Below are 24,751 nucleotides of genomic sequence, written 5' to 3'. Positions count from 1 at the left end.
TATCCTGCATCTTGTGCTGTCTTATTGTTTAGTAATTCTTTTTGTCTTTATAATATGTTTAAGGATAGGTTGATGCAGTTAGAATTGTCTATATGGGTCAATCAGGCTTCAGAAGACTTCATTGTGATCCATGATTGGTTCCATTGACCTTTGGCTTGGGCCTCATTCGGGAGCCCATAAAGTGGGGATGATGTTAGTAGTTAGTACATGGGGTTAATAATTAAATTGAGCATTTTTGAAGACAAGGATATTTAATTGCTTGATATATTCTGCTTTCAGCTTAATTATTGTTTAATGTCATGGTGTGATTAGGAGTCCTATTATGAGTCAGATTAAGATTTTATTTGTCCTTTATACGCCGAGCAACTATAGAAGATTTGGGTAATGAATATGAATTTTTTCTAAGAGTTCTGGTCTTGCATACAGGATTCATATACCAAACCTGATTTCTTTGCTCCTTCCTCTCAAGAAGATTGATCTCATCTCACTTCCCTCTATTTCCATCAATATTGTTTCTTCTCTTAACAATGCTGTTGCTTCCTTTAGTCAGATCTGGTTGCATGTTTGATTTTTGTGCTTGCTTGAGTCTTGAATTCCTTGGTCTGGAGACTCTGGACTTTCAGATAGTATCACTTTTTTGAATTCAAATATTATTTTCTCTATCCCCCCCCCCCCCCAAAAAAAAAAAAAAAAAAAAAAAACCCAAATCCTCCCCAACCTGTTTGTGGTTCAGTTGCTCAAAGAATTGAGCAGAACTACAAAATACTTATGGCTGGGATGAATAAAATATAAAAAGCTGTCTGGTTGAATGGGATGGGAACTTCCAAAGCACAATAGAGAAGATGGAGTCTAAGTTGCATAATTATCAAGGTGACAAGGGGACTAAGGCATAGCCACATAAGAGTGGGCCCAAGATCAAGGCTACACCAACCAAGCAAGCAGACCAAGGTGAACAAGGAGCCTTGACTTCTAGGCACCTTGAAAACTATACCAATAACTAAGTTATACCATTCTCAGAAAGCCTGTCAAGTGTGAGGCATGAATAAAATAATTTATGGGGTCGTGAAAATTATGGGATGTATAATGTGTGGGAAATATCTAGAGTGAATGCTACCACCTTCTTTGAAAGGAATTATGATCTGCAATGAGAGCTTTAAGTAGGATATCAGATCAATGCTGGGAATGGTAACTGTACATCGTTTTGTTTTGATTAATGGCTAGAAATACCATTCTAGAGGCAGTCATCAAATTTATAATATAGATATGGAGAATGAGCCATGCAAAATTAGAAAAAATGTATTCAAAGTGTGGAACAGAACCTTGAGCCTAAACCTGATTCATAAACCCCTCTGCCTCCCCCTCCGTCCCCAAACCAAACCCCCCCCCCCCCCCCCCCCCCAAAAGAAAAAAAAAGAAGAAGAAGGAGGAGCTTAGTGTAGGTCTGTAAGGGTTTAAATCTGTATTCAGGGGTGGAGTATACCAGCCTTTCTTTTTTTTGATAAAATTTTTGCCTTATAGTGAAAATGAAAGAGTTTTTAATACTTCTTTTTTAATGTAACTAACAAAAGAAATGATTTTAAAACAAAAGAGGGGGTTATGTCACATAGCATACAACAACACCAGATTTATATGGTTTTTTCCTCTATAAATTCAAGAATCTGGATTAGGTCAGGAATGACATTCTCCGATACTTTTTCCTTTTTTTCTTTTTGTAGTTTTAGTTGTCGTCTTGTTAAGTATAAAATATTTTGTATGTGATGTAGCTTTTGGATGTTATGGTGACTTACATAAAAATTTTCTGTGATCCAGGCTGTAAATCAATTATGCAGTCATTTTGAAGCATACAGGGACAATCCAAAGATTACTGAACTCAGAGAAAAATTCAAGAATATAAAACAAATACTCAAGTCTCATGTATTTTCTGATTTCTCAAGGTATGTCATATTAAAAATCTTACAGACATTTTCTTACGTCGCCTTTGGGCACGTATTTGCAGGACTTCTGTTTATTGGTGTGAATAAACTACTTTATAAGCACTTGGTTCTCTTTTTCTGTTTATGCGTTGCCATATTCATCCATTATACCAGGTTAAATTTCATCAATGTGCACTGGTGGAATCATACATCCATATCAGAATGTAATTTTGGGATACACTATATTATTTTCTTAACAGAAAAAGTTATTCCTTTACGGTAAAGACAATGAAAAAAAATGAAGAGATCAAGTAAAATAAAAAGTCTCTACTGGAGAAGAGCCCAATAAATTCCTTTAGCCTACTTATCACAACTTGTTTCTTCTCTTTTATCCTCCCCCCCCCCCCCCCAGAAGAAAAAAAAAGAAAAGAAAAGATATAGCGCCCCATTGGAAGAATAAGTAAATATGAGAAAGAAGTTTTGAAGAGACCTAGGTTCTGTTTGTTCAATCTGAAGGTGAAGAGAAAGTCAAAATCTTTTTCAGGGGATAAATTTCTGTGTTCAAATGAAATTCAGGTTGTGTTCGCCCCATGTGGTTTCCTCTTAGAATGCCTTTCACATTTGCTGCATAAATATAGCTCAACATTTTACAACTGTTTTTATCATGTTAAGGGACCACATGCTTCAGAAAATACTTTACATGAGCTTTATTTCCTACTAAAAACCCTATTGGAAAATATCTTTCTTGTTCTCTTTTCCATTTCAGTTCACTGTACCTGTAAAAATTAGTTTATTTTAATTTTTTGCTTCACTTCATTTCTAGCCAACTGGAGGCTTCCTATTTTTCTAACTGATGAAATCACCAAACTTGTTTTTTTATTTTTGGGTTTCTTGGAGATGGGGCGGACCCCGGGGGACTGTTGTGCTGGTAAAACAAATAACCCTTTAAAAATGCAAGATGCTAAAGCAGAGTTGTACAAGTTTAGCATCTCCAAGATCTCTGCCAAGGATTTTGTAGTGAGGATTCAGGATTGGACCAAGATTCTGTTGATACTGATAGTGGTCTAAATCAGCTGCTTCCACCTGACTGGCTGACACATGAAAGAAATAGATGAGGGCAGCCTAATGCTTTTTTAGGTGGGTGCCATATTTGTGTGCTGGCCATTCTCGTTGATTTATTTACCATTGATACCTAAAACTTTGATACCTGCTTAAGTGACTAGGCTAGAGAGGATACCTTTGGGTTGCCTAGGGTCAACGCTAGAAGGGTGATGAGCCAGCACCCTTATCTGGTGACACTTTCTCTATACAAAATCTAAAGATGAATTTTTCCTTAGATGATGTTTTTGCAATTTTTTGGCTTCATCAACTTAAGGAGCACCACATGTTGATGTTAACATTAGGTTGAATGTCACTGATCACCTTGGGGTGGGGAAGGAATGGAAATATACAGCACCCATACCAGAACTCAGGTTTCAATTAAAGAAAGCAATAACTTATTCTTGTTTGAAAATTGTAATATGTTCCATTGGCAGCTTAGGTACAGGGAAAGAGACAGAAGAAACAAATTTGCTACAGCACTTGTCTGATGCTTGTTTAGTCGTTGATGCTTTGGAGCCATCTGTGCGGGAGGAATTGGTAAAGAATTTTTGCAACAGGGAATTAACTTCATATCGGCAGATATTTGAAGGAGCAGGTTTAACCAATTAATGATTTTGGTTGCATTTTAGTTCATGGATTATCGTGATCATGGTACTGCTTCTGTTGTACTAATTTTGGATGTTAACATTTAACCACTTTGTCAGAGCTTGCAAAATTGGATAAATCTGAACGTAGATATGCATGGATCAAGCGCCGTCTTCGTACGAATGAGGAGATTTGGAGGATCTTTCCTTCTTCATGGCAGGTTGAATATTTGCTGTGTATCCAGTTCTGTAAATTGACAAGGTTTGACATCTGCATCCTTATAACTTCTTGTGCTTTTCTTTCTTGTTTTTTTTTTTCTTTCTTGGGGGGGAGGGGTTAATTTTGTGAAGGCATTCCAATTGTTTTTGGTATCATTTATTTATTTATTTTTATAAATCTACCAAAACAACATTATTTCCCTATCTGTTGATATGTAATAAACAAGGGACAGTATGACTAACTTGCTTATCTCAAAGGGTAATTGTTGTGTTTGATTTCAACGCAAATTACATGCATCCCCTTGGTTTTAGGCCCAATTACGCGTGCTTCAAGCCTTCAAGTAATTAACCTAATTAAATGCACCTCCTCATAATATGCTTTGGATTATTTATTACCCCTGCCCATTAACTTTTACCTGTTAGTTTTAAACAAAAAGCCGAAATAGCCATGTTGCCATATAAAAGCATAATATCATATGACCATGTTGCTCTTTATCAGTTCTATTTTCTTCTCTTTTCTTTTGGCCGTTCTTCTCTTGGAGATGGAAAGCTGGTGCAGGAGCAATGACCAGAATTAATGAGAGAAATAAGGGGTGTAGCACAGGGGATATTACCTGTAGAACCATATGGCCATTTCAAATTTTTTTTTATAAACTAATAGTCAAATGGTTAATGGACAGAGTTATTTTTGTAAGCCAAAGCATATTATAAGGAAGTGCATGTAGTTAAACCATTTTCTTGGGGAGGATATGTAAATGGCCTAAAACCAGGGAGTGCATGTAATGTGCACTAATCTCAAAGATTTCAATTGCTTTCCAATTTGAATTTTATTTTGAATAACAATCTTTGTCATTCATTATTTTTTTGAATTCAATGAGCCATAGGAGTTGCTCAATATGTTACTTCTTTGTTACAGGGCACAACTTGAGGAAATCCTCGACAGTCTAAAAGAAAAGCCAGATGTCGGGACACTGCTGATGGTATGTTTTGAAACTATCAAAAAGAATGAGCTGTTGAATATTTTGTGATACGGGAAAAACTTCCACAGAATGATAGAGTACTATTTTCCTCTTACGTATGCTTCTTTATTTTTATCTTTCTCATGCTCTGACCGTGTGAGCCTCATGTGAATGATTTTGTTTTCTGTATTGTTATCGGTGTGTGGGGGTTCTGCTCCCTCCATATTGGTGTTATGGAATATCTCTCTCTTGTGATATTCTTTCTATATTTCTAGTTTTGAATATCCCTGTAGAGACAAAAGAGAAAGATGGAGCTAATTTGTTTTTAATTGTGGGCTAGACGAAAGAATTATGGGCTCCCATTTTGGTACTGGGGTTGGAATATGGTGGTGTATGTTGGAACATTTAATTAAAATTTTGCATGTCTGTGTTTAAAGTATTTTGGCCTCAGTGGTTTTGGGGTTATTGGGTTCCTCTAACACAGACATAGTCATTCTCTTGGAGATGTTGGCACTACAGAAATTGTTATCTTATGTGATACGATACCTGGAAGAGAAGGAATAGTAAAACTTTCTTGATAGATGAGGATCAGCTAGATTTTTTATGCTTGTTGGAAATCTTATTTGAGATCTAAACAAGGAATGGAGATCTTATGGTGATGCAGCCACCTACCCAGGTTCCAGATTAAGAGTCAAAGATCAGATCAGCTGCTCCATATAGGTGCAGAGTTTTTTTGTTTTCCTCACAAACCTAGATTAAAAATCTTCCTTGTTCTGCCTGCAATGCAGAAAAGAGAGGGAGAAGAATAGAATTAAGAGGACTTAAGAGGGAAGAAATTAAAATTAAGGAGGAGATAGAGGGGTTAATCTTTTTCTTTTGTCTTTCCTCTTTCATTGGGTTGGGGGGGGGGGGGGAGTGAGAGGAGAGTTTGTTAGGGTAGTGGCATTCAAGAAAGTTTTTTGTTAGGGTAGCGGCATTTATAAGTAAGTGTCATGATTGTAAAGCTTTTCTGTGGTGTGGATCACGGAAAATTACTTCTCTTCCCTGTGATCTGCATGGAACTACCTCCTTTAGGAAAGTCCCCTTTTTTCCTGTATATGTAATACTTGAGCACTTACTATGAACTTGGGATACGTTCTTGGGAGCCAGATTAGAAATACGAAGTTCTCTTTGGCTTCTTAGTTTTGTTACTTGCACATGTAGATTTGAATGAAAGAAATTCAAACTTATTGTTGTTTTTGGCTAGTTAAATATTTTTATGTTGACCTTCGGTGAATATTTGAACATGTTCCACCTCACAGAGCTTTATGTGGTGTTTTTCCTTTGTTTGGCTGCTATTTGCAGGCATTACAAAGGACTCTTGAATTTGAGGAAGAATTAGCTGAGAAGTTTGGCGGAGGCACCCGCAGTAAGGAAACTGAGATTGACGAAATAGATAAAGCAGAGAGTAACAGTCAAATTGTACTGGATATTCGAAGGAAGTATGAAAAAAAGCTTGCTGCTCACCAAAGAAGTGGAACTGATGTATGCATTATAAATTGCTGCAAGTAATTTGGAAATCTGATGTTTTATAAGGTCACTAGGTCTTTTATTTTCTTTCATTTGTAATCTGATGGCAGGAAAAGGATGGTTCTAAAGATTTTTCAGTTCCAGGAGCTGGGGTATGCTGTCTAATTCTTCGTCATGATTGTCTTTTTATCATTTTTTGATGAGTTGATTACAGTAAAATGTACCTGATGCCCTGATGGATCATATGCGTATATCTACCAAAATTATGCAGTACACAGTCAAACAGTTGTGGCTTTTGAGCCATCCTTCCGAGAGAGATCTAGACATAGGCCTCTCTCTTGATGTGTGTCACCTCTGGTAGATTATCCATTTGGCCTTTTCTAAGGTGGCTGCTATTCCTGTAGGGTATTTTGTCTTGTTTCAGCTATTAAATTTCACTCTTCTATATGTGGTTTTATTTGTTGATTGATTTTTCAGTTCAACTTTCGGGGCATTATATCATCCTGCTTTGAACCTCACTTGACAGTCTACGTAGAACTAGAGGAGAGAACTCTAATGGAGAGTTTGGAAAAACTTGTCCAGGTATATATAAAGATAGATATAATATGACACATTAAGGGCCAGCCTTGGCGCAATGGTTGGTGGACCACAGTTGTAGTCTGAGGTATAGGCATCAAAACAGCCCCTCAGTGAAAATTGCTGGGTAAGGCTGTTTAGGAAAATTGCCCCCCGGACTCTGCTTGTGTGGAAGCCTTCAGCGCAAGGTTCGCCCTTTTTTATTTAATGTAACACATTGTATGTCTTTTTATAATATTTATAATAATTGGGTTCTTCAATAATATTTTTTCTTTCTTATCCTGTCCTATTCGGGGAAAAAATGTTCATGCGTAATTGATGTTTATAGGGGGAATCCTGGGATATTGAAGAAGGTCAGACAAATATTTTATCAAGCAGCATGCAGGTATTTCCTCTGGAAGCTGGTCCTTTTCTTATGTCTTCTCTTTTCTCTTTTGGCTAGGATTCTCTGTATAGTATATTTGGTAAAACCCAACTTATGTAAATAAATTAATCCTTTATTAATTTGTAACTTTACATTTGTACTTCTCAATTATTCTCTTACGTCCAGAAGTCTTGTCTTGATGAACTGGTTACAAAGTTATTCAACTGCACTGATAAGGATAAGGGCTGGTTTATGGGTCATAGACTTGGAAGAAATAACACTCTTTTGTTTGTTCTCTCTCAAAAAATCAGAGATAAGCTAGAAATTTGGCCTTATCACTACTTGATGCTGGGTATTCAATGGCTGCCAAAATGTGATAATTCGCAAGCTGCTGGTTGACTATTACAATTCACATGCGTGCATTCTGTCAATTTGAATATATTTTTGCTGCAATACAGTGTATCGAGCATAAAATCTCTTCTTTCTTTTCTGCTACATTTGTTGCAAATACTAAGTTTCCCATGTTGTGTTGTGTAGGTGTTTTTGGATATCAGGAAAAGCTTAAAGAGATGCAGTGCTATGACAAAAAGCCAGACATTATTTAATTTGTTCAAGGTAGTTTTTTTTTTTATTATTACATTTTGTTGGAGGTTGGCTTGTGCAAAACCTGTAATTGGGTCAAGGTTCTAAACCTCGGCATAGACCAGCTAGAATCCAAGATGGATTCAGTTTCAACCATATCACAATCAAAGCCTGAGATTTTCTGACTCAAACCTTGGTTTCAAGGCTTAGAATTTGTGTGTTTTAATCATTTCTTCTGTGAGTCTTGTTGTGCTGCCTGTTTTTGGACATTTTGAACCCAATCCATGCAAAATCTTCCCGCACACCCTGCGTCCCCAACCCCCCTTAAAAAAATACTTCCCTTCTAGGGTTGGGATCCACCAAGGTTGCCCCCTCTCCCCCTACCCTTTCTCCCTGGCTCTGGAGGTCCTATCCCGTATCCTCTAATCGAATACTGACCAGCTCCTCATCTCCCCCATTCCCAAATGCAAATCCATTAACCTCACCCATCTTGCATTCTCGGATGATCTCATGATCTTCTCCAAAGCTGACCATCAATCTATATCCACCATCCTATCCTCTCTCTCCTCCTTTGAATGTCTTTCCAGTCTCCATGTCAACCTCAATAAATCCACTCTCTTTCTCTCTTGAGTCTCGGATGCCACCAGAGCCTCTCTCCTGCAGCTCTCAGGCTTTAGCTCTGGATCTTTCCCTGTTACTTACCTCGGCCTCCCTCTCATCCCCGGTAGACTCACCAGGCACCATTACTCCTCCATGCTTGATCACATAAGGAAAAAGCTGGAACTTTGGAAAGGAAAGCTCTTGTCCTTTGCTGGGTGAGTTGTGCTTATTCAATTTATTGTCCAATCTTCTTACCTTTACTGGAGTGGCATCTTTTCTATTCCCAAATCCATTATTATTTCCATGGAGTCTCTTTTATGTGTTTTCATTTGGAAAGGTCAAGAAGCCTCCAGATTCCTTCATCCCATTTCTTGGGCTGCGGTTTGTCGTCCCAAATCTGAGGGTGGTCTTGGTCTTCATCGCATTCTTGATGTTAATTTGGCCTGCCTCCTTAAGCTCATTTGGAAGATTGCCTCCAAGCATGACTCCATTTGGGTTTCCTGGGTCTACTCCTACCTTCTCAAATTTGATTCCATTTTTCTTGCCCCTCTAATCCCTCCTGGATTTGGAGGAGATCCTTCTGCTTCGCCCTTGTGCTCTATCTGCCATCTCTGTCAAAATCTCAAATGGATCCTCTTCCCTTTTATGGCTTGATCCCTGGCATCCGCTGGGCATTCTGTTCACCCTGCTTGGCCCCCCACTTGTCTATGAGACCCGCATCCCCAAATCTGCCACCCTGGACAACTTCATCTCCATTGGAACTTGGGCCCCTCTCCCCCACCCTAGCCCCTCACACATGTTTGGAATGCTCTCCCCCCCCCCATCCACAACCTTCCTCGAGATACCACCATTTGGACCCCATTGCCCTCAAAATCTTTCACCATCTCCTCCGCCTGGAACCTCCTCCACTCCCCTCAATCCCCCTATCGCCTAGTCCCACTTGGTTTGGTTCAAAGGTCTCATCCCCCGTCATTCCCTTACCCTTTGGAGAGCCCTCAACCTTGCTCTCCCCACCCAATCATTCCTCATTAGCCACCATATTTCCTCCCCTAGTTGCTTCTTGTGTGGGATTGGTTCAGAGGACATTGACCACCTGTTTTTCACCTTCCCTTTTTCCTGTCCCCTTTGGGACAGAGCCCTTGCCTCCATTTGGCCCCGCTCGAGACGCTCTCATGGGTTTGATCGTGATTGGACATGGATCTTGAGGAACTTTGCCTGTAACTCTATTTGTGATCACCTTGGCAAGCTTGTCTTTGGTGCCTCCATCCATCACATCTGGTGGGAGCGTAACCTTAGGAGATGGGCTTCCAAATATCGATCATTAGACCTGATTTGGAAAGCCATCTATTCAGATGTATCTTCTAGATTGCTATCTCTCCCCCACCCCCTGTTGCTGACAACCCCATAAATAGGTTAATTGTTAGTTTCTGGGGCCTCAGCTGTTCCTTCATCCCCTCTTGAGCTTGTGCTCCCTCTCCCCTCCCCTCCTTCTCGACCCTTTTTTCTGGATTGTTCTCTTGTTGTTTGTTTGCTAGCTTTTAATATATTATTTATTCATCCAAAAAAATATATATATGAAAATACACACGGACAGTATAACAGAAACCTCTGCTGTTTTTGTTTATGAAGGCCCCCAACTGTACTAGCAGTTGGGCACTACATAACCTGGACACTGGTCTTTCCACTTGTATCATGATGCCATTATGTGGATAGGAGTGTGGAATCCACATCCATGAACTGTGGTTTCAGTTTTGAGGTAGGTTTCTGCCGTTGCCAAAACTGAGATATCTTGAGTTTCAGGGCCTGCTGAAACCTAGGTTTAAAGGTCTAGAATATAGTTTTTTGGCCCCTTTTATCATGTTGCCTATGTTTACCATTTTATACTTATTCCAGGAATTAATTTTTACCAAAGAAACCTCCCAAAATGGTATTGTGGTTTGTATCCCGCCCAAGTTTTCTAGTGCACGCTGAGTGCAGTTTTTTACAATTAAAAGATGCAATTAAAAATATTAAGACATGCAGTATGCTTGGGAAATTATGTCTCTGTATCTTTATGCTAATTCTTCAAATAATTATACTTTTTGGGGGAAAAAACCACTAGTTTTGAGCTCCAATGATGCAAATCCAAGCGTAGAAGTGTTAAAAACAAGAAAAATAAAAGAAGCCAAATTAAAGGAAAATAATCAAGTGATTTGGATAATATCTGCTAGTCTTTTGGCCAAATCCCTTTTGGCAATGTTTAATCCTGTGAAACTCCTAGCTCTTGGTCACCCAATTTTGAAACTTTTGAAACCTGTCAAAACATGTCATGTCCTATTATAAACCAGTTTCAATGCCTGATATCATCCCACACGTATCAAATCCATGTTGTCTCAGTCTACTGTGACTAAGAAAGATCACATCAAATTGCTAAATTACTTGGAATTGGTACTGTTTTCCTTTTGAAAGGGGAAAAAAAGATGTGGGCAGAAAGAAGGGTGGGGGCCAAGAAGCACAGGCACTTGGGTTTCTCTTGTTCTCTCTCATCCCCTCTTTTCCTTCTCTCTCTTGATCTGCCTGAGATGGCTGGAATCAGAGCAAAAAAATCCCTCCAAGAGTAGGTGAGATCTGCATGTTTTGCCTCACTCTGTCTTTCCTTTCCCAGTCTCTTCACTCTCTTCCTTCCCTCACTCTCTCTCTCATCTGTCTCTCTTTGTCTCTCTCGCTCTCTCCCTTGCTCCCTCTCTTCCTGATCTCTCTAATCGCTTGAGTGGCCAGGAGCACCTACTCCGCTTCTTTCTGTTTCTCTCTTCCCTCTCCCTCTTCTCTTTCTCTTTGTCTCTCTCATTTTCTCTCTCACTCCCTCTCTTCCTGTTTTCTCTTTTATCTGAGTATGGCCAGGAACCTGGAGTAGTCGAACCCCTCTGGGAGAAGGGACGTCTGCCTGTTCTATTGCTCTCATTCTCTCTCATTTGGTCTCTCTTTCCTTCTCTGTCTCTCTGTCTCTCTCTTCCTTCTCCCCGCTTCCTGGTGTGAACAAGTCTTTTCTCTCCGGTTCTCTCTGTCTCTTTGTCTCTCTCTTCCTTCTCCCCACTTCCTGTTGTGAACAAGTCTTTTCTCTCGGGTTCTCTCTCTCTCTCTCCCCCCCTCTCTCTCTTCCTGGCTTCTGCCTTCTCTTCCTCTATCTTCCTTCTTCCAACTTCTTTCTTGCCATGCTGAGAGCTTCCCTGAGCCCTGCATCCCTACCCCTGCCACCTCTGTTGTGCTACGCCCGGATTTCCCTACTACCGTTGTTGCCACTGATTGATGTGAAGCTTTTGAAGTCAACTCTGTTGAATCCCTGCTTGCAATGATGATGAAGATTATGCTTTGCCACATGTGATCCTTGCCGATTAAGAAGAATAAGAAATAGTGATTTTCAAGGTTTAGCTCAGTTGAGTTTGGCCTCTTGGCCTTGTATTTTGATCCATTATTGGCTAGTGGTTTGTATCTTCTTTCTTTTTGTGTGCCTTTTTAGGTTTGTTAAGGCTTGGTGCCGACGTGCCGTATATTGAGCCTTCTTGGTTCTCTTTGTATTTTCCTCTCCCATCTTTCCTTTGGTAATGAATTTTTTTAATTCAAAAAAGATATTCCTACCATAGGAGAAGAGTTTGTTATAATTAAAAAAAGAGGAACGATACGTGTGTTCCAGTTAAGTGCAATTTACATCCTTCTAAAGGTAAAAGAAACTTTATTTGCTTTGTCACGGGTATAAGTTTCTGCTTTCCCTGGAGTCAAGAGATCTAGAGTAATCCTTAAATGTTTGTAGTATGTTTGACTTGCAATTAAATTTCTGAACACTGGCTTCCGGTCCTTAATGCATTACTCAGTTATTGTTTAGATTTAGAAGGAAATAAACCTCTTCTGATTCAAAGAATGGGACAATGTACTTGTTTTTGTCTTTCAGGTATTTCAGCGAATTCTTAAAGCCTATGCTACAAAGCTTTATGGACGGCTGCCCAAGGGTGGTACAGGGATTGTTGCAGCTGCCACTGGCACAGATGGACAGATTAAGGTAGCCACAAGTAGATATGATTTGCATAACTGTGATTTTTTTTTTTTTTTTTTGAATCTTATCGGTCCACTGAATAAAGCTAGCAGACATCTGACAGGGACGAAAGGATAATCTGCTACATTGTGAACACAGCAGAATATTGCCATAAAACGGTCAGTTGGTTTCTCAAATTCCATTGTATGCTAGAGAAAATTGGATAATGTTTGTCATATCCTGTTGATGAGCTTATGCTGCCTGTCTGTTACATTTCAAATTTTTAGGTGACACAGTATCTAACATGGTATCAGAGTAGAAAGGTCATATGTTCAATTTCTGGGAAGTGCACTGGAAGTTCCCTTCCTTCCCTCCCCCCCCCCCACCCCAGGCCTCAAGGCCCTCAACCTCACCCCAAACGTTTGTTTTTCTTCAGTGCCATGTGCAATAGCCATCTGATCTTGGCCTACACATGCAGGAGAGTGTTGATGCATACACTTCACTACCCTTTGGTGACAGCTTGAGTTTTTATGTTAAACAGTAGCAAACTTATTCATCAAAACTAGATATCTTGATTATTTTGTGAACTACTTCTGGACAATTATGTTCGGGTTGGTTAATTACAATTTTATTTGGTAATTTGATTGGTAGGTGATTATTACTGAATTTTCATATAAAATTGAGTAGGAACTAGCTATGAACTGTAATAAACTTAAATAAACGGCTTCCTCTCCTAGGTTGTAGAAAATTTTCTATTTTCATTATTTATCTACTGAATTTTCCATTTTGAGTCAGAGCAGGGGGAGGGGATGAAAAAAAGGTTATGGTTGTGAAGCTGTGGAGCTGCTTCGTGCTCTCAATAGTCAATACACACATGCTGTGGTTGGGGTTGTTTTAAGTTTTCCCTCCTTTTTTCCTGCAGCAGATTGGCTGCTTTTATCTGAAATTGCTGTGTCAGCCAAAGGTATGATGGGTAACACTGCACTGTGCCTGTCAGTTTGTCATCCTACCATAGAAATCCTTCAGCATCTGAGAGAGCTTCTGCTAAGATCTCTATTCCTTAAAAAGATTAAGCAGTTGACATGATCCGGTGTCTGCACACAGTTTTTATATAATATAGTGAGGGAGAAGCATCATTGGTGATTCTTCTGTTCTGCTTTTTCACTAATGGCTAAGTTGGGTGGGGATTAGGTTTTACATGGAATTGTCTGGGGTTTATTGTTGCATGTTTTGGAGGGCCTAGAAAAATTACAAGGCCTATTACAACTTACAAACTCTATTGTACAAAAGGAAATTAAGAATCGTCTCTGGTTAGGCCTCATGTCAATATTTGATATTCGAGAGAAATGCTTATAAATGGAAGCCCAGAAGATTCACCCTTTCTTAAGCTTTAGGTGCTACTTCTGTATCTCTTTGTGTCCATGCATTCCAATTTACTGTTCCTGCAACAAAGCATCACAGCTACCATATTGATGTTGCACGAATCAATTTGACATCCGGCACACCTGACATTTCAGATTCAGACCCCGGTTCCAATTGTTGGCTTTGAAATACTGAATTTCTAAGTGACAGATTCAAAAGATGAGTGACACTTCCTTTCAGGCCGAATTGTATCAATTAATAGATGAAGTTGCGCTGCCACGGTGGCATGTAAAGAAAAATTATTTTGACTTAACAGAAAAAGAAGGAAATGGAGGTGAGAGAGAGAAAGTGAAATGGAGGAATTTAGCAAGGGTGTTAGTGTTTATGGTAGTTTTTCTTTCATACATCAATTTTCACATACTGCAGTGCACGTCTTATTGAATTCTTAGTCACTTATCCAAGTTGCAGTATTGCTGGATGGTTCATTATCTAATTCGACTTGGTTTAGTTTTGTGCTTTTAAATTCTCTAACTAGGTCTTTGTACTACAGTCTGGTGAGCTTGCAGAAAATGTATCGAAAATCATTGATTCTCAATATGCAGACAAGGTGGATATGTCAGAAGTGCAGGTAATTTTACTATCTGAGTACTGGATTACTTGAAAGGATTAATTTTTTAGACCCACTTGATTAGAACCGAAATTACAAGATAAGTAAGTACTTTCCAAATTTGTTTTACGTTACTGCTTTACTCTTTTAAAAGATTTACTTGATCCAAATGTTGGTTAGTATCATGAGTCATGCCCCACAAGAATAAAGTAAAATGTAAACCGTTGAAATCTGATGAAAAGCACACCTTAATTGTTGGAGTAGAATTCAAAGTTTCTGTTTGCCCCTCCAATAATGAAAAATGAAAAAAAGATTATATAGAATCTAAAGGTAAGTAAATGCTTTAAATGTTGGAATAGAATACAAAATAATGGTTTAAAAAGAGAGGACTAAGTTTACTTTACCCACAGAGATCGTTTAACCCACCATTGTAGTGTTTCAAAAGGGTTTTAGTATATATTACAAAATACCCCTCCATGGTTCGTAATCTTGATACTGTGGATATTTATTGCCTAGAATTGAGCACCAATACCCTTTTTTTTCTTTTTAACTTTTCAGTGTTATCTGTATAGGTGTTTCAGGCTGGTCTCAACTCTCAACCACTACCAATCTGGCCAACATTGGCCTATATCAATCCAAGACGAGGAACCATGAGTTTCAAAGTCCAATGGTCTCTGTTTATTCTAATGAATATATGATGATTTATTTTATGGTATATTTTTAATCATGAACTCGGAATGAGAGCAAGAGACAATTAAAAAAAAAAATCTATGGAAGTTATGTGTCCCATTACTTCTATATTCCCCATCATAATCTAAAGCTTAGTTTGGGGGTGATTTTGTAAGTTTGCTTTTATTTTACTCTTGCATGGTATGAATACTAGCCAACTTTGGGGATTGAGTGAGTCTTTTCAAAATGGAACATTGTAGATGTAAAACAAATTGAAACCCAGTTATTCTTGTATTTTCCATTTATATTTTGTGATCTAGGAAATTACCCTTAAGATCATTTGATGCGCCATAATGGTGTCTGTGCAATTGTGCAGGATGAATTCTCTGCAGTAATTACAAAAGCATTAATGACATTAGTACATGGTTTCGATACCAAATTTGATGCTGAAATGGCTGCAATGACACGTGTACCTTGGGGCACACTTGAAAGTGTTGGTGACCAATCAGAGTATGATTTTAGTATTTGAGCTTGTCTATCACATTAAAAATGATGTCTTCAGTAATATGCAGGTGCCTGTGAGCTGTGAGATAATAAATTCAATTTCTGTGCAGGTATGTCAATAGCATTAATTTGATCCTGACAAGCAGTATTCCTGTGCTTGGCAGCCTACTATCTCCTGTTTACTTCCAATTTTTCCTTGACAAGGTGGGTATGCTTTTGAGAAGTTTTAATTTGTATAATGGAATCTACATTTTAGGTGGACAAACATCTTCCAACCATATAGGGTTTGCTACTTGGATCCTGTTTCATTGTTCTATCTCTAAGCATTTCTCCTGTTTAGTGATTTAGTCATTTAGGCTGATGTCTTTTTTCACATTTGCATCCAATTCATTGATGGCTTACCTGTTGTCTCTTCAGACCCTTAAACTCGCACTGTATCACTACCCTTTTTTTGTGGTGGAACCGTGGAAGATACTGTATCACTACTCAGTAGTGCTGTCCTGAGTCAAATTTTTGTAAGACCATTTTGTGACGTAGGACAGCCCTAGAGACTAGCGTATTCTACAAGAAACAGGATCCTAAGTCAACTGAGATACTATGAGGGATGAAAGGGGGGGGGGGGGGTGCATAGCACGTATCTGAATTCACACTTAGATAACAATGTGGAATTAAAATTCAGCAAGTAGGATTATAAGTAATATGCAAATACCAAAGACTTACGAGAACAATTGAGAGTCCTTACTAGATCAATCCAAGCTACTAGGCAACAGGGGTGGGGCATTGCATTTAATGAAATAAAAATTTCAGCAACAAATGATACACTTCATTAATCCAATGGGGGTTCAAGATACATAGACAACATTAATCTCACCCAAACCAAGACTAAACCTATCTCAAAACACCGATGAGACAAAAACAATAGATCTGAAATATGTAACCGGCAGCCAAGTAGGGAATGGCAGCACTTACAGTAGAAGTAACAGAAGCGCAGTAGGTAGAAAATAAAAGTAGAACTGAAGGAGGTATTAGGAAAGGGATACTGGCAGAAAAGTGCTGCTGTGAGGGTCAACAGAGTAGGATAGAGGAAGGAAGAAGCAGAAAAGTAACAGGAGGACAGAAGAGGAGCAAAGAAGAGATGCCAAAGACAAATAGGTAGAAGATTAGAGAAAATAAATAGCTGCAGGGTAGGAGAAGAAAGGAGCTGGGGGAAGGGGGGACTTTCTGTCATGAGATCCTTGAGAGAACAGAAAAATTCCCATGTCAGAAAATAAGACTTCTTTTGGGGGGGGGGGGAGAAAAGAGTAGATCTTTAAAGAGGAAACAGGGGGGATTTTTGTGATGTAAAATAAGGGTGAAAGAAGGGAAGAGAGGAGGAAGAAGGCTCCACGTGAGAGGGAACCAGAATTTTCGCCAGAGGAGAATAAGGGCTGGAGTTGTGCTTTTCTTCTTTTGTTTCTCATTCATCTCCTTGCCTTGTGTGGTGGTTACATAAAAATATAAAAATAAAAAAATAAAAAGAAAAGAGAGAGAGCCAAAAATAACCCCAATATAATAAGTTAACCCCAATATGATAAGGAAACAGAATAAAATTCTAGAACTCCAAATATATGAAAAGAAAATCCTAAAATACCCTGATAAAAATGACCCAATAGTACTACTCCTAATATATAAAAAAAATATATGAAAAGAAAATCTTAAACTACCCTGATAAAAATGACCCAATAGTACTACTAATATATAAAAAGAAAACATGGTGTCGTCCAAATGACCCTCTCTGGTAGCTGAACCACATGGAAAGTTTCTGTTGCCTCTGCCTCTAGCAGTAACGAATGGTGGGTGGTTGTGGAATGATGTCCCCATCATTTTGTTAACATTATTTAATCTGGGATTTGTTTTGTTCTTGGTGAAACAATTTAAAATCAGGATGATTACCAGCTCTGATATCATCAGCTAACATTTCATGGCTTTATGATTCTTTCCCTCTGGTCAAGAATCCATTTCTCTGTGATGCAATATACTAGAAAGTAGAAACCCCAAGGGGGTTGCTCAGTTGACAAAGACCAAATTCTTGCAAAGAAGAGGTCATGAGTTCTACTCTCCTTAGGGCTCAACATTTCGGCCTTGTACCCTTATCCATTTTGACAATATTAATGGTTTTTCATATTTTGTTCCGCCAACAGTAGTAAGATCTGGTTACTTCATGCCATAGAGTTGATTGAAAATGTCTGAAGCTAATTATGCTGTTAAAAACCTTGCTTTGTTCATTATTTTTAATTTTATGATACAGCTGGCTTCATCTCTTGGTCCTCGCTTCTACCTCAACATTTACAGATGCAAGCACATTTCTGAAACTGGAGCCCAACAGGTAGCAACCCAATTTCATTGTGCTCACGAGTGATTATTTGAAGATTTTGTCATATAAAGTTGTAATTCAAGGCGAATCATATGAACTGTAACCAGTTGCAGAGGCATACCTGTTATACTCATGCAGGGAATAGTGTCCACCTACTGTAGACTTAAGAAATGGTTAGACTTGACTCCTGAGCAACTCTTATCTCATGTTTTTTCTGATTGATCAACTGTGAAAGGCAGTAAGTGGCAGGGATATGGTCAAAAGATCTACAAGTTTGATCCACAGGTGTAATGTGGTATTGTAGGTGAACCCAGCCCTAAATGCATGCCACTTATGCCCACTATTGAAGCATGGTTTGTAAGACCCTGTATGCATATCAAATTAAAGAGAAGCAAGCTCATACCTAAGAGTGGTTCTGTTTGGATAGGTTCTCAATTTTAGGTTCTGGTCCAGCACTGAAAATTGGTGCTGGGCAGGATGTTTGGCTGAAATCTGATCAAATCACCCTGCCCTCTAAAATCCCCAGAATTTAGAATCCAGCTCAAGGCTGATTCCGGATTGGCGGTTCGTTAGTTAGATGTCTTTTTCATTCTAGAGTTCAGGCCAGGAGTGAAATTTTAGAATTGCAGAATCATAATATTAAAATTTTTGATATGGTTAATTTGTTCTTCATTCCACTCAATGAATTTGCAGATGCTTTTGGATACACAGGCTGTAAAGACAATCCTCCTAGATATTCCAGCTCTTGGAAAACAGGTAAATACTTTAGCCAATATAAGTATGAAAAGGAAAATAAACTCTTAACCAACAGGATGCATGTGTGTTTCTTATTGGCTACTCAACTGGGTGTGACCTTGTGGTCAGTACCCTTCTTTTTTTTAACTTGTTTTCCTCCTTTTTTTCTTGTTTTTATGGACGGTGTGGGTTTGTACCTCAAGGGATGTCCTTTTTGGGTTACCTTAGAAAACATAACTTGATTAAGAGTACTTCTCAGAATTTAGCTTACACTTTTTTCTGGTGTATTAGCCATGCAGTGATTGAGCTATCATTGTCCATTCAATTCAGTTATGTCATTTTGTAATTTATATCTTTTGCTTGCGGAAAACGATACTACTTGCAAATTTAGGATAAGTCGCATGTAACACCTTGTAATAGTTGAGGTTCTTCTCTAACTCCCCCTCACCCCTGCGGCCCCCTTTTTTCCAATAAAAGACATCAGGTGCTGCTGGCTACTCAAAATTTGTCAGCCGTGAGATGAGCAAAGCTGAGGCACTTTTGAAGGTAAGTTGTTGAACCAAGATTCTGTTATTTTGGGGGATTTCCAGCTCCTATATAACTTATAATGTTTTTCGTCAGGTTATATTATCTCCAATTGATTCTGTGGCTGATACATATCGAGCTCTACTTCCTGAGGGAACACCTGCGGAGTTCCAGCGGATTCTTGAGCTTAAGGTTCTGCTCCTTTGGTTCACAATATTTTTCTTCTATATTAGTTTATTTTAATAATAAAATATGTTAATGCCACAGTTCACCTCTAGCAAGCAGTAAGGAGCTAAGGGCTATTTCTGTGTTGCTTTATAAGTAGGCCCCAGGACTAAGGATAAATGTGAAATTGAGATGGTAGTGACACGCGTTTATGACACCTTGAACTGTCTAGTTTGTATCTTGGCCACTGAAATCAAGACCAAGGCCACCTTGGGTCAACTGATTTTAGAAAGGTTTAAAATCCTGGTATATCTTAACTACTTTAATAACCATTTACAAGTGTCATCTAGCATCTACAGGTAGTTGCTATAAACCACAGGTCCACAAGAAGGGTCTCAGTGAGAGACTCAAACTAGTGGGTAGGGGGAGGTGAAAACTGAGTTGAAGTTGCTATGGTGTCAGCACTCACCCAGATTGAGATGAAAAAGGGGATGATGGTGGAGAGAAGATGAGATAATCCCAATCACAAACCAGCAGTACACCTTCGTAATACCAGATTTATACTTATTAGGAAACCACTTAAAAGTCCAAGAGAAAACAACAGAAAGCAAACTACAGAATGTTCCATCTCTCTTAGGGGATGGATTGCACATAATAGGGAAAAGGGGGGAAAGTTACCAGCTAAGTTTAAGTGTGCACCATTATATGTTTTATGATATAATCCTGATTAAAGGAATTAGAAGAGCTAGGGGCAGATCTAAGATAACCTTGAGAGTAGTGAGAAAGGATATGCAAAGCTTAGGCCTTGTATCTAGCGTGGCCTCAAACAGAGCCGATTGGAAGGCAAGAATCCATGTAGCCGGCCCCATTTAGTTGGGACAAGGCTTGTTGTTGTTATTTATCCATTCTATGCAGCTCCGCAGCAATCAATCTAGCTGAGTCTTAGTGTAATTTTTTAAGTTCACTTGAGCTGAAGACAGATAAATGGACATTTTGAATGAGAATTACTCTTTGTGCCCCTGTTGTTTCTATAAGGGGAAAAAGAATATAACATGTATTGTTAAAATGAACACCAAGAAATAGCGAAGAGGAAGAGCTTTTTATTATGTGGAAGAACTGAGCGGAGATCTCACAACCAATCACCAAGAACCGTGTTACAAGAACTCTCCCCCAAAACCCTAATAAAAAAAATCCTCAAATCATTCAATGATCTCATAGGTGAACTTGAGATACATATACATAGACTACAATCGGGTAAACGGGCTGATCCATTGGGTCCAAGCCCTCTGCTTCCATCATATATCTCCAAAAACGGTTCATTGGGCCGCCCTCCAAAATATGTCGGTGGTGGTCCTTCTTCAAAGTTGGGTACCATAATTCAGGTTATAACATGAACATGTATCTTTTGAGGTGGGAAGATCTCTTGTTGGAGCCAACTTGCCCAATTGCCCCTATTAGCTATAACTATAAGGCACTGGACGGTTGAATTATACTTCATTTTCCTATGGCCATAATACCTATGAATGGAAGCTTCGTGCTTGTACATCTTCATAAATCTAGGTTTTCACCAGAGACATATATTTGTATGTAATCAGTCAGGTTGTTTAACTGCATGCTGTGTCGCAGCAAAATCTGACTGGTATTTCCTGCAATTGAGGTAACATGCACACTGATGAACAGAACAAACCATCAAGAATCGTGTTACAAGAACTCTCCCCCAAAACCCTAATCAAAAATCCTCAAATCATTCAATGATCTCATAGGTGAACTTGAGATACATATACATAGACTACAATCGGGTAAACGGGCTGATCCATCGGGTCCAAGCCCTCTGCTTCCATCATATATCTCCAAAAACGGTTCATTGGGCCGCCCTCCAAAATATTTCGGTGCGGGTCCTTCTTCAAAGTTGGGTACCATAATTCAGGTTATAACATAAACATGTATCTTTTGAGGTGGGAAGATCTCTTGTTGGAGCCAACTTGTGCAATTGCCCCTATTAGCTATAACTATAATGCACTGGACGGTTGAATTATACTTCATTTTCCTATGGCCATAATACCTATGAATGGAAGCTTCGTGCTTGTACATCTTCATAAATCTAGGTTTTCGCCAGAGACATATACTTGTATGTAATCAGTCAGGTTGTTTAACTGCATGCTGTGTCGCAGCAAAATCTAACTGGTATTTCCTGCAGTTGAGGTAACATGCACACTGATGAACAGAACGAACCACCAGAGAGCTGGTTTGAACTGACAGAAACTCTCCAATGCTTAAGTTAGAATTCAAGCCACAGACAATTCTCTAAACCAAGAATGGAATGAATTGGACCTCTTTATTTGTTGTAGGCTTGGTTATTTATAAGATGAATTTAACAGATCGGTATAGAGTTGTTCAGATAATAAACCTGTGTAAAGTCGCAATTTTGATACCTGCTTACTGGGAGGTCATGCAGGGAGAATTTCACTGGTTCTGGAATGCTCTATTGCCTAGAACTTGCATACCAGTCTGGTTAATCAACTTGCAATCTAACCTCTCAAGTTTAGTTGCTTTCCAGTTAAGCAACTGTCACTGCTTTACTGGCTTCTAAGTAGCTTGGTCTTTGGTGATTGGTCAGTGTAGATGAGGGGGTGCCAAGTCAAATTTATTGTTGGGTAGGATTAAATGATTGTCCTTGGTTTGAAAGAGCTGGTGGTTTGTTTTGATCTGTAAGGTTGATGGAACATACCAACTGAGCATTAGCAATCCTCTAGTGCTATGTCGATCTATACCTTGGGTTGGTCCAGGGTATTGGTCGCTTTGTACTACGGTTGTATCAGGTTGTGATCATGTGTGGTCTTCATGACCTGAGCACTCCGCTTGGCTTGGAAAGGACAAGTAGAGTGGAGAATTCTTGATGCCAGTCTTGTCCTCTTATATGTTGGTAATATTTTGGTTCACCACTATGAGAGAAATAATTAGGTTTTGTTTCAAAAGGATTAAATTCAACTACTAACTCAGAATATTGAAATCTAGTTCCTGCAGCAGTAAGGTCGTAGAATCCTTTGGTTACACTCAGTTTGTAGTGTTTGTCAGAACCCATGTTTTAGCATTTGGGCTACCGAGCCAAACTGTCAAGCATATTGCCATCTGAAATAGGATTGATTATGGTGAATTTTCTGGATTAAAATCACGTTGATCTATGTATGAAAATTTCAAATTATTTTGTACAATCTTTTCTCTCTTAGCTGACCTGTATAGAGGATGAATTTCCAGGGTGTGAAGAAAGCAGACCAACAGAGTATTCTGGATGACTTCAACAAGCACGGGTCTGGGATTACACAACCTTCCGTGGCTCAGTCAGTTGTTCCTGCTGTCCCACCTGCCCCAGCTGTTCCTGTTGTGGCCAATCCTGCTTCAGTTGGAGCAGTAGTAGTCTCCCGAGAAGATGTTCTCACCCGAGCAGCTGCACTAGGAAGGGGTGCTGCCACAACTGGTTTCAGAAGGTTCCTTGCTCTTACGGAGGCAGCGAAAGATAGGAAGGATGGACCTTTCCGGAAGCTCTTCAGCCCGTGATGCGCTTATAGCATCAATTTTCAGAAGGTTCCTTGCTCTTACGGAGGCAGCGAAAGATAGGAAGGACGGACCTTTCCAGAAGCTCTTCAGCCCTTGATGCGCTTATAGCATCGATTTCTAGAGCAATTAACTGCAGCTTCCAAGAGTGTACTTGTGTTTTACAGAGTAGATATTGTTGTAGAGGTAAGTTATTCCATGTCCACAGGCATAGTCAATCATTATCCTGCCAGTTTGCGTGTAAATTCCGTACCCAATTTTTTGAAAAATCAAAGAAACATGCTTGTATTGATGATAGCTATTGAGATCAAATCCAGTTTTGACTGCTTCACCATCCTTGGTACCCTTCAAAACCCCTTCCCCTCTCCACCCCCACAAAAGAGAAATTTTTTTTTAGTATTGCCCCTAAATGTTGGATGACATGACAGTGTTTGGATCTTTTGAAAAGATCGTTCAAGCATCGACATCTCCTCCTTTCATAAGGGTTGGGGAGAGGAATTTTCCTGAAATTTTGTTTTTATGGTAATTTTTTCCTGAATATTCATACTATCTTAAATTTGAACCTCCATATTTTTGTATTTCTTCTAGTATATGCCTCCTTCAAGACATGAGATTGCACACGGACATTGTAATAAAATCATAAGAAAGGATGGTTCTAAACATTCTTGACTTTGAACATTCACATTCATTAATACAGGGAAAGGGGAAACTTATATATAGGGAAGAAGCCACGGCCCCAAGGAGTTTTTGAGTTCCTTTTACTGACTAGGTGTTGGTCTCATCCCTTGGAGTTTTATATTCTTATAACATGAAAAACAATGGGATTTATTCTGAGTTCTTTTGCTTTCATATGGATGCAAATGGTTTTTTTTTTTTTTGGTTTTTTGGGTTTCTGAGTAAAAGCTAATGACCTAAGACCATGATTGCACAGATGATTGAGAAGTTTCTCCTACCATAACATTCGTCCTTGAGTAAACTTTCGACAACCGTATCTGTCCTTTGATATCCATTAATTAATGGGCCCGTTCTAAGTGGACCATAACAGATACTAAATACCCATAGCAAGGCCCATACTGTTCAATCAATTTTTCGTTGTACTCCCTCCATTACTCACAACACAATCAGTGGCTCAGTGCCAACAACAAGATTGATTCTACATTTCTTTTCTGTTTCATAAACCAAGAATTTACCATAACTGGGAATCTCATCTTTCTATTTTCGTCCATTGGACCGGCCTGATTTTGGTTCCCATTTTTTGGGCCGGTTGATTCCTAACCTGAACCGGTTTTAAACTGGCCAGAGTTCTGTTATTTGGGTTTGTCATCTTCTCCTGGTCTGATTGATCAACAACTCTGTATCTAGTTGGGCTTTTCAGATCTGAATCCCAAGTGGACCTAGCTGGGCCCAACATGGTTGTCCTGTATGGTTTGAAATAAATGTTTCAAGCTAACCAGGATATAGTACACATGAGAAGGGAAAGACAACCATGGAAAAGTATGGTCTGGGTCCCAAGTATATGATACAGTTGTTGAGACAGTGACAACACAACTGCTTGGTGCTCCAAAAGAAACCCATCTGTAATTAGTAACTTTAAGCTTGATTCCCTCTTGAGTTGCAAATTTTACATGTTCCTGATCCAATATTTCCACCCATTAACCATAAGGTAGTTATAGTTTTCATATGTGTTTGTTGTTTAAATGCCCAAAACCAACCAAGAACACTACCATTAACCAGAAGCTATTTATAGTTGTTATATGTGTTTGTTGCTTAAATGCCATAAACCTACCAATAACACTAATTAAGGAAATGAATCAGAAGTCTTGTGTATATAGGAAACTGTTGACAACAGCTTTTGACTGTAGAGGT

At 39.0% G+C, this 24,751-nt stretch overlaps 1 protein-coding gene across 2 annotated transcripts in view; it reads left to right on the top strand.

Annotated features, from left to right (window-relative positions):
• Positions 1-23,714, top strand: part of HIT1 (Membrane trafficking VPS53 family protein) — a 32,630-nt gene extending 8,916 nt beyond the window's left edge. For both annotated transcript variants that reach the window (XM_089146055.1, XM_089146056.1), the window contains exons 6-24: positions 1,810-1,934; positions 3,449-3,609; positions 3,719-3,860; positions 4,734-4,797; positions 6,121-6,300; positions 6,396-6,437; positions 6,763-6,867; positions 7,190-7,246; positions 7,763-7,840; positions 12,333-12,440; positions 12,527-12,592; positions 14,326-14,403; positions 15,428-15,561; positions 15,666-15,759; positions 17,843-17,920; positions 18,602-18,664; positions 19,121-19,189; positions 19,265-19,360; positions 22,589-23,714. In XM_089146055.1, coding sequence (XP_089002181.1) covers positions 1,810-1,934; positions 3,449-3,609; positions 3,719-3,860; positions 4,734-4,797; positions 6,121-6,300; positions 6,396-6,437; positions 6,763-6,867; positions 7,190-7,246; positions 7,763-7,840; positions 12,333-12,440; positions 12,527-12,592; positions 14,326-14,403; positions 15,428-15,561; positions 15,666-15,759; positions 17,843-17,920; positions 18,602-18,664; positions 19,121-19,189; positions 19,265-19,360; positions 22,589-22,888 — 2,040 coding nt within the window. In that variant the 3' untranslated portion in view covers positions 22,889-23,714. The remainder of the gene's footprint in view (positions 1-1,809; positions 1,935-3,448; positions 3,610-3,718; positions 3,861-4,733; positions 4,798-6,120; positions 6,301-6,395; positions 6,438-6,762; positions 6,868-7,189; positions 7,247-7,762; positions 7,841-12,332; positions 12,441-12,526; positions 12,593-14,325; positions 14,404-15,427; positions 15,562-15,665; positions 15,760-17,842; positions 17,921-18,601; positions 18,665-19,120; positions 19,190-19,264; positions 19,361-22,588) is intronic.
• Positions 23,715-24,751: the final 1,037 nt, after the last annotated feature.

The sequence above is a fragment of the Hakea prostrata genome, chromosome 2 (assembly GCF_041222555.1).
Source record: "Hakea prostrata isolate BN-2017 chromosome 2, UWA_Hpros_2, whole genome shotgun sequence".
NCBI classification, from domain to species: Eukaryota; Viridiplantae; Streptophyta; class Magnoliopsida; order Proteales; family Proteaceae; genus Hakea; species Hakea prostrata.
This window is presented reverse-complemented; position numbering and strand designations above follow the sequence as displayed.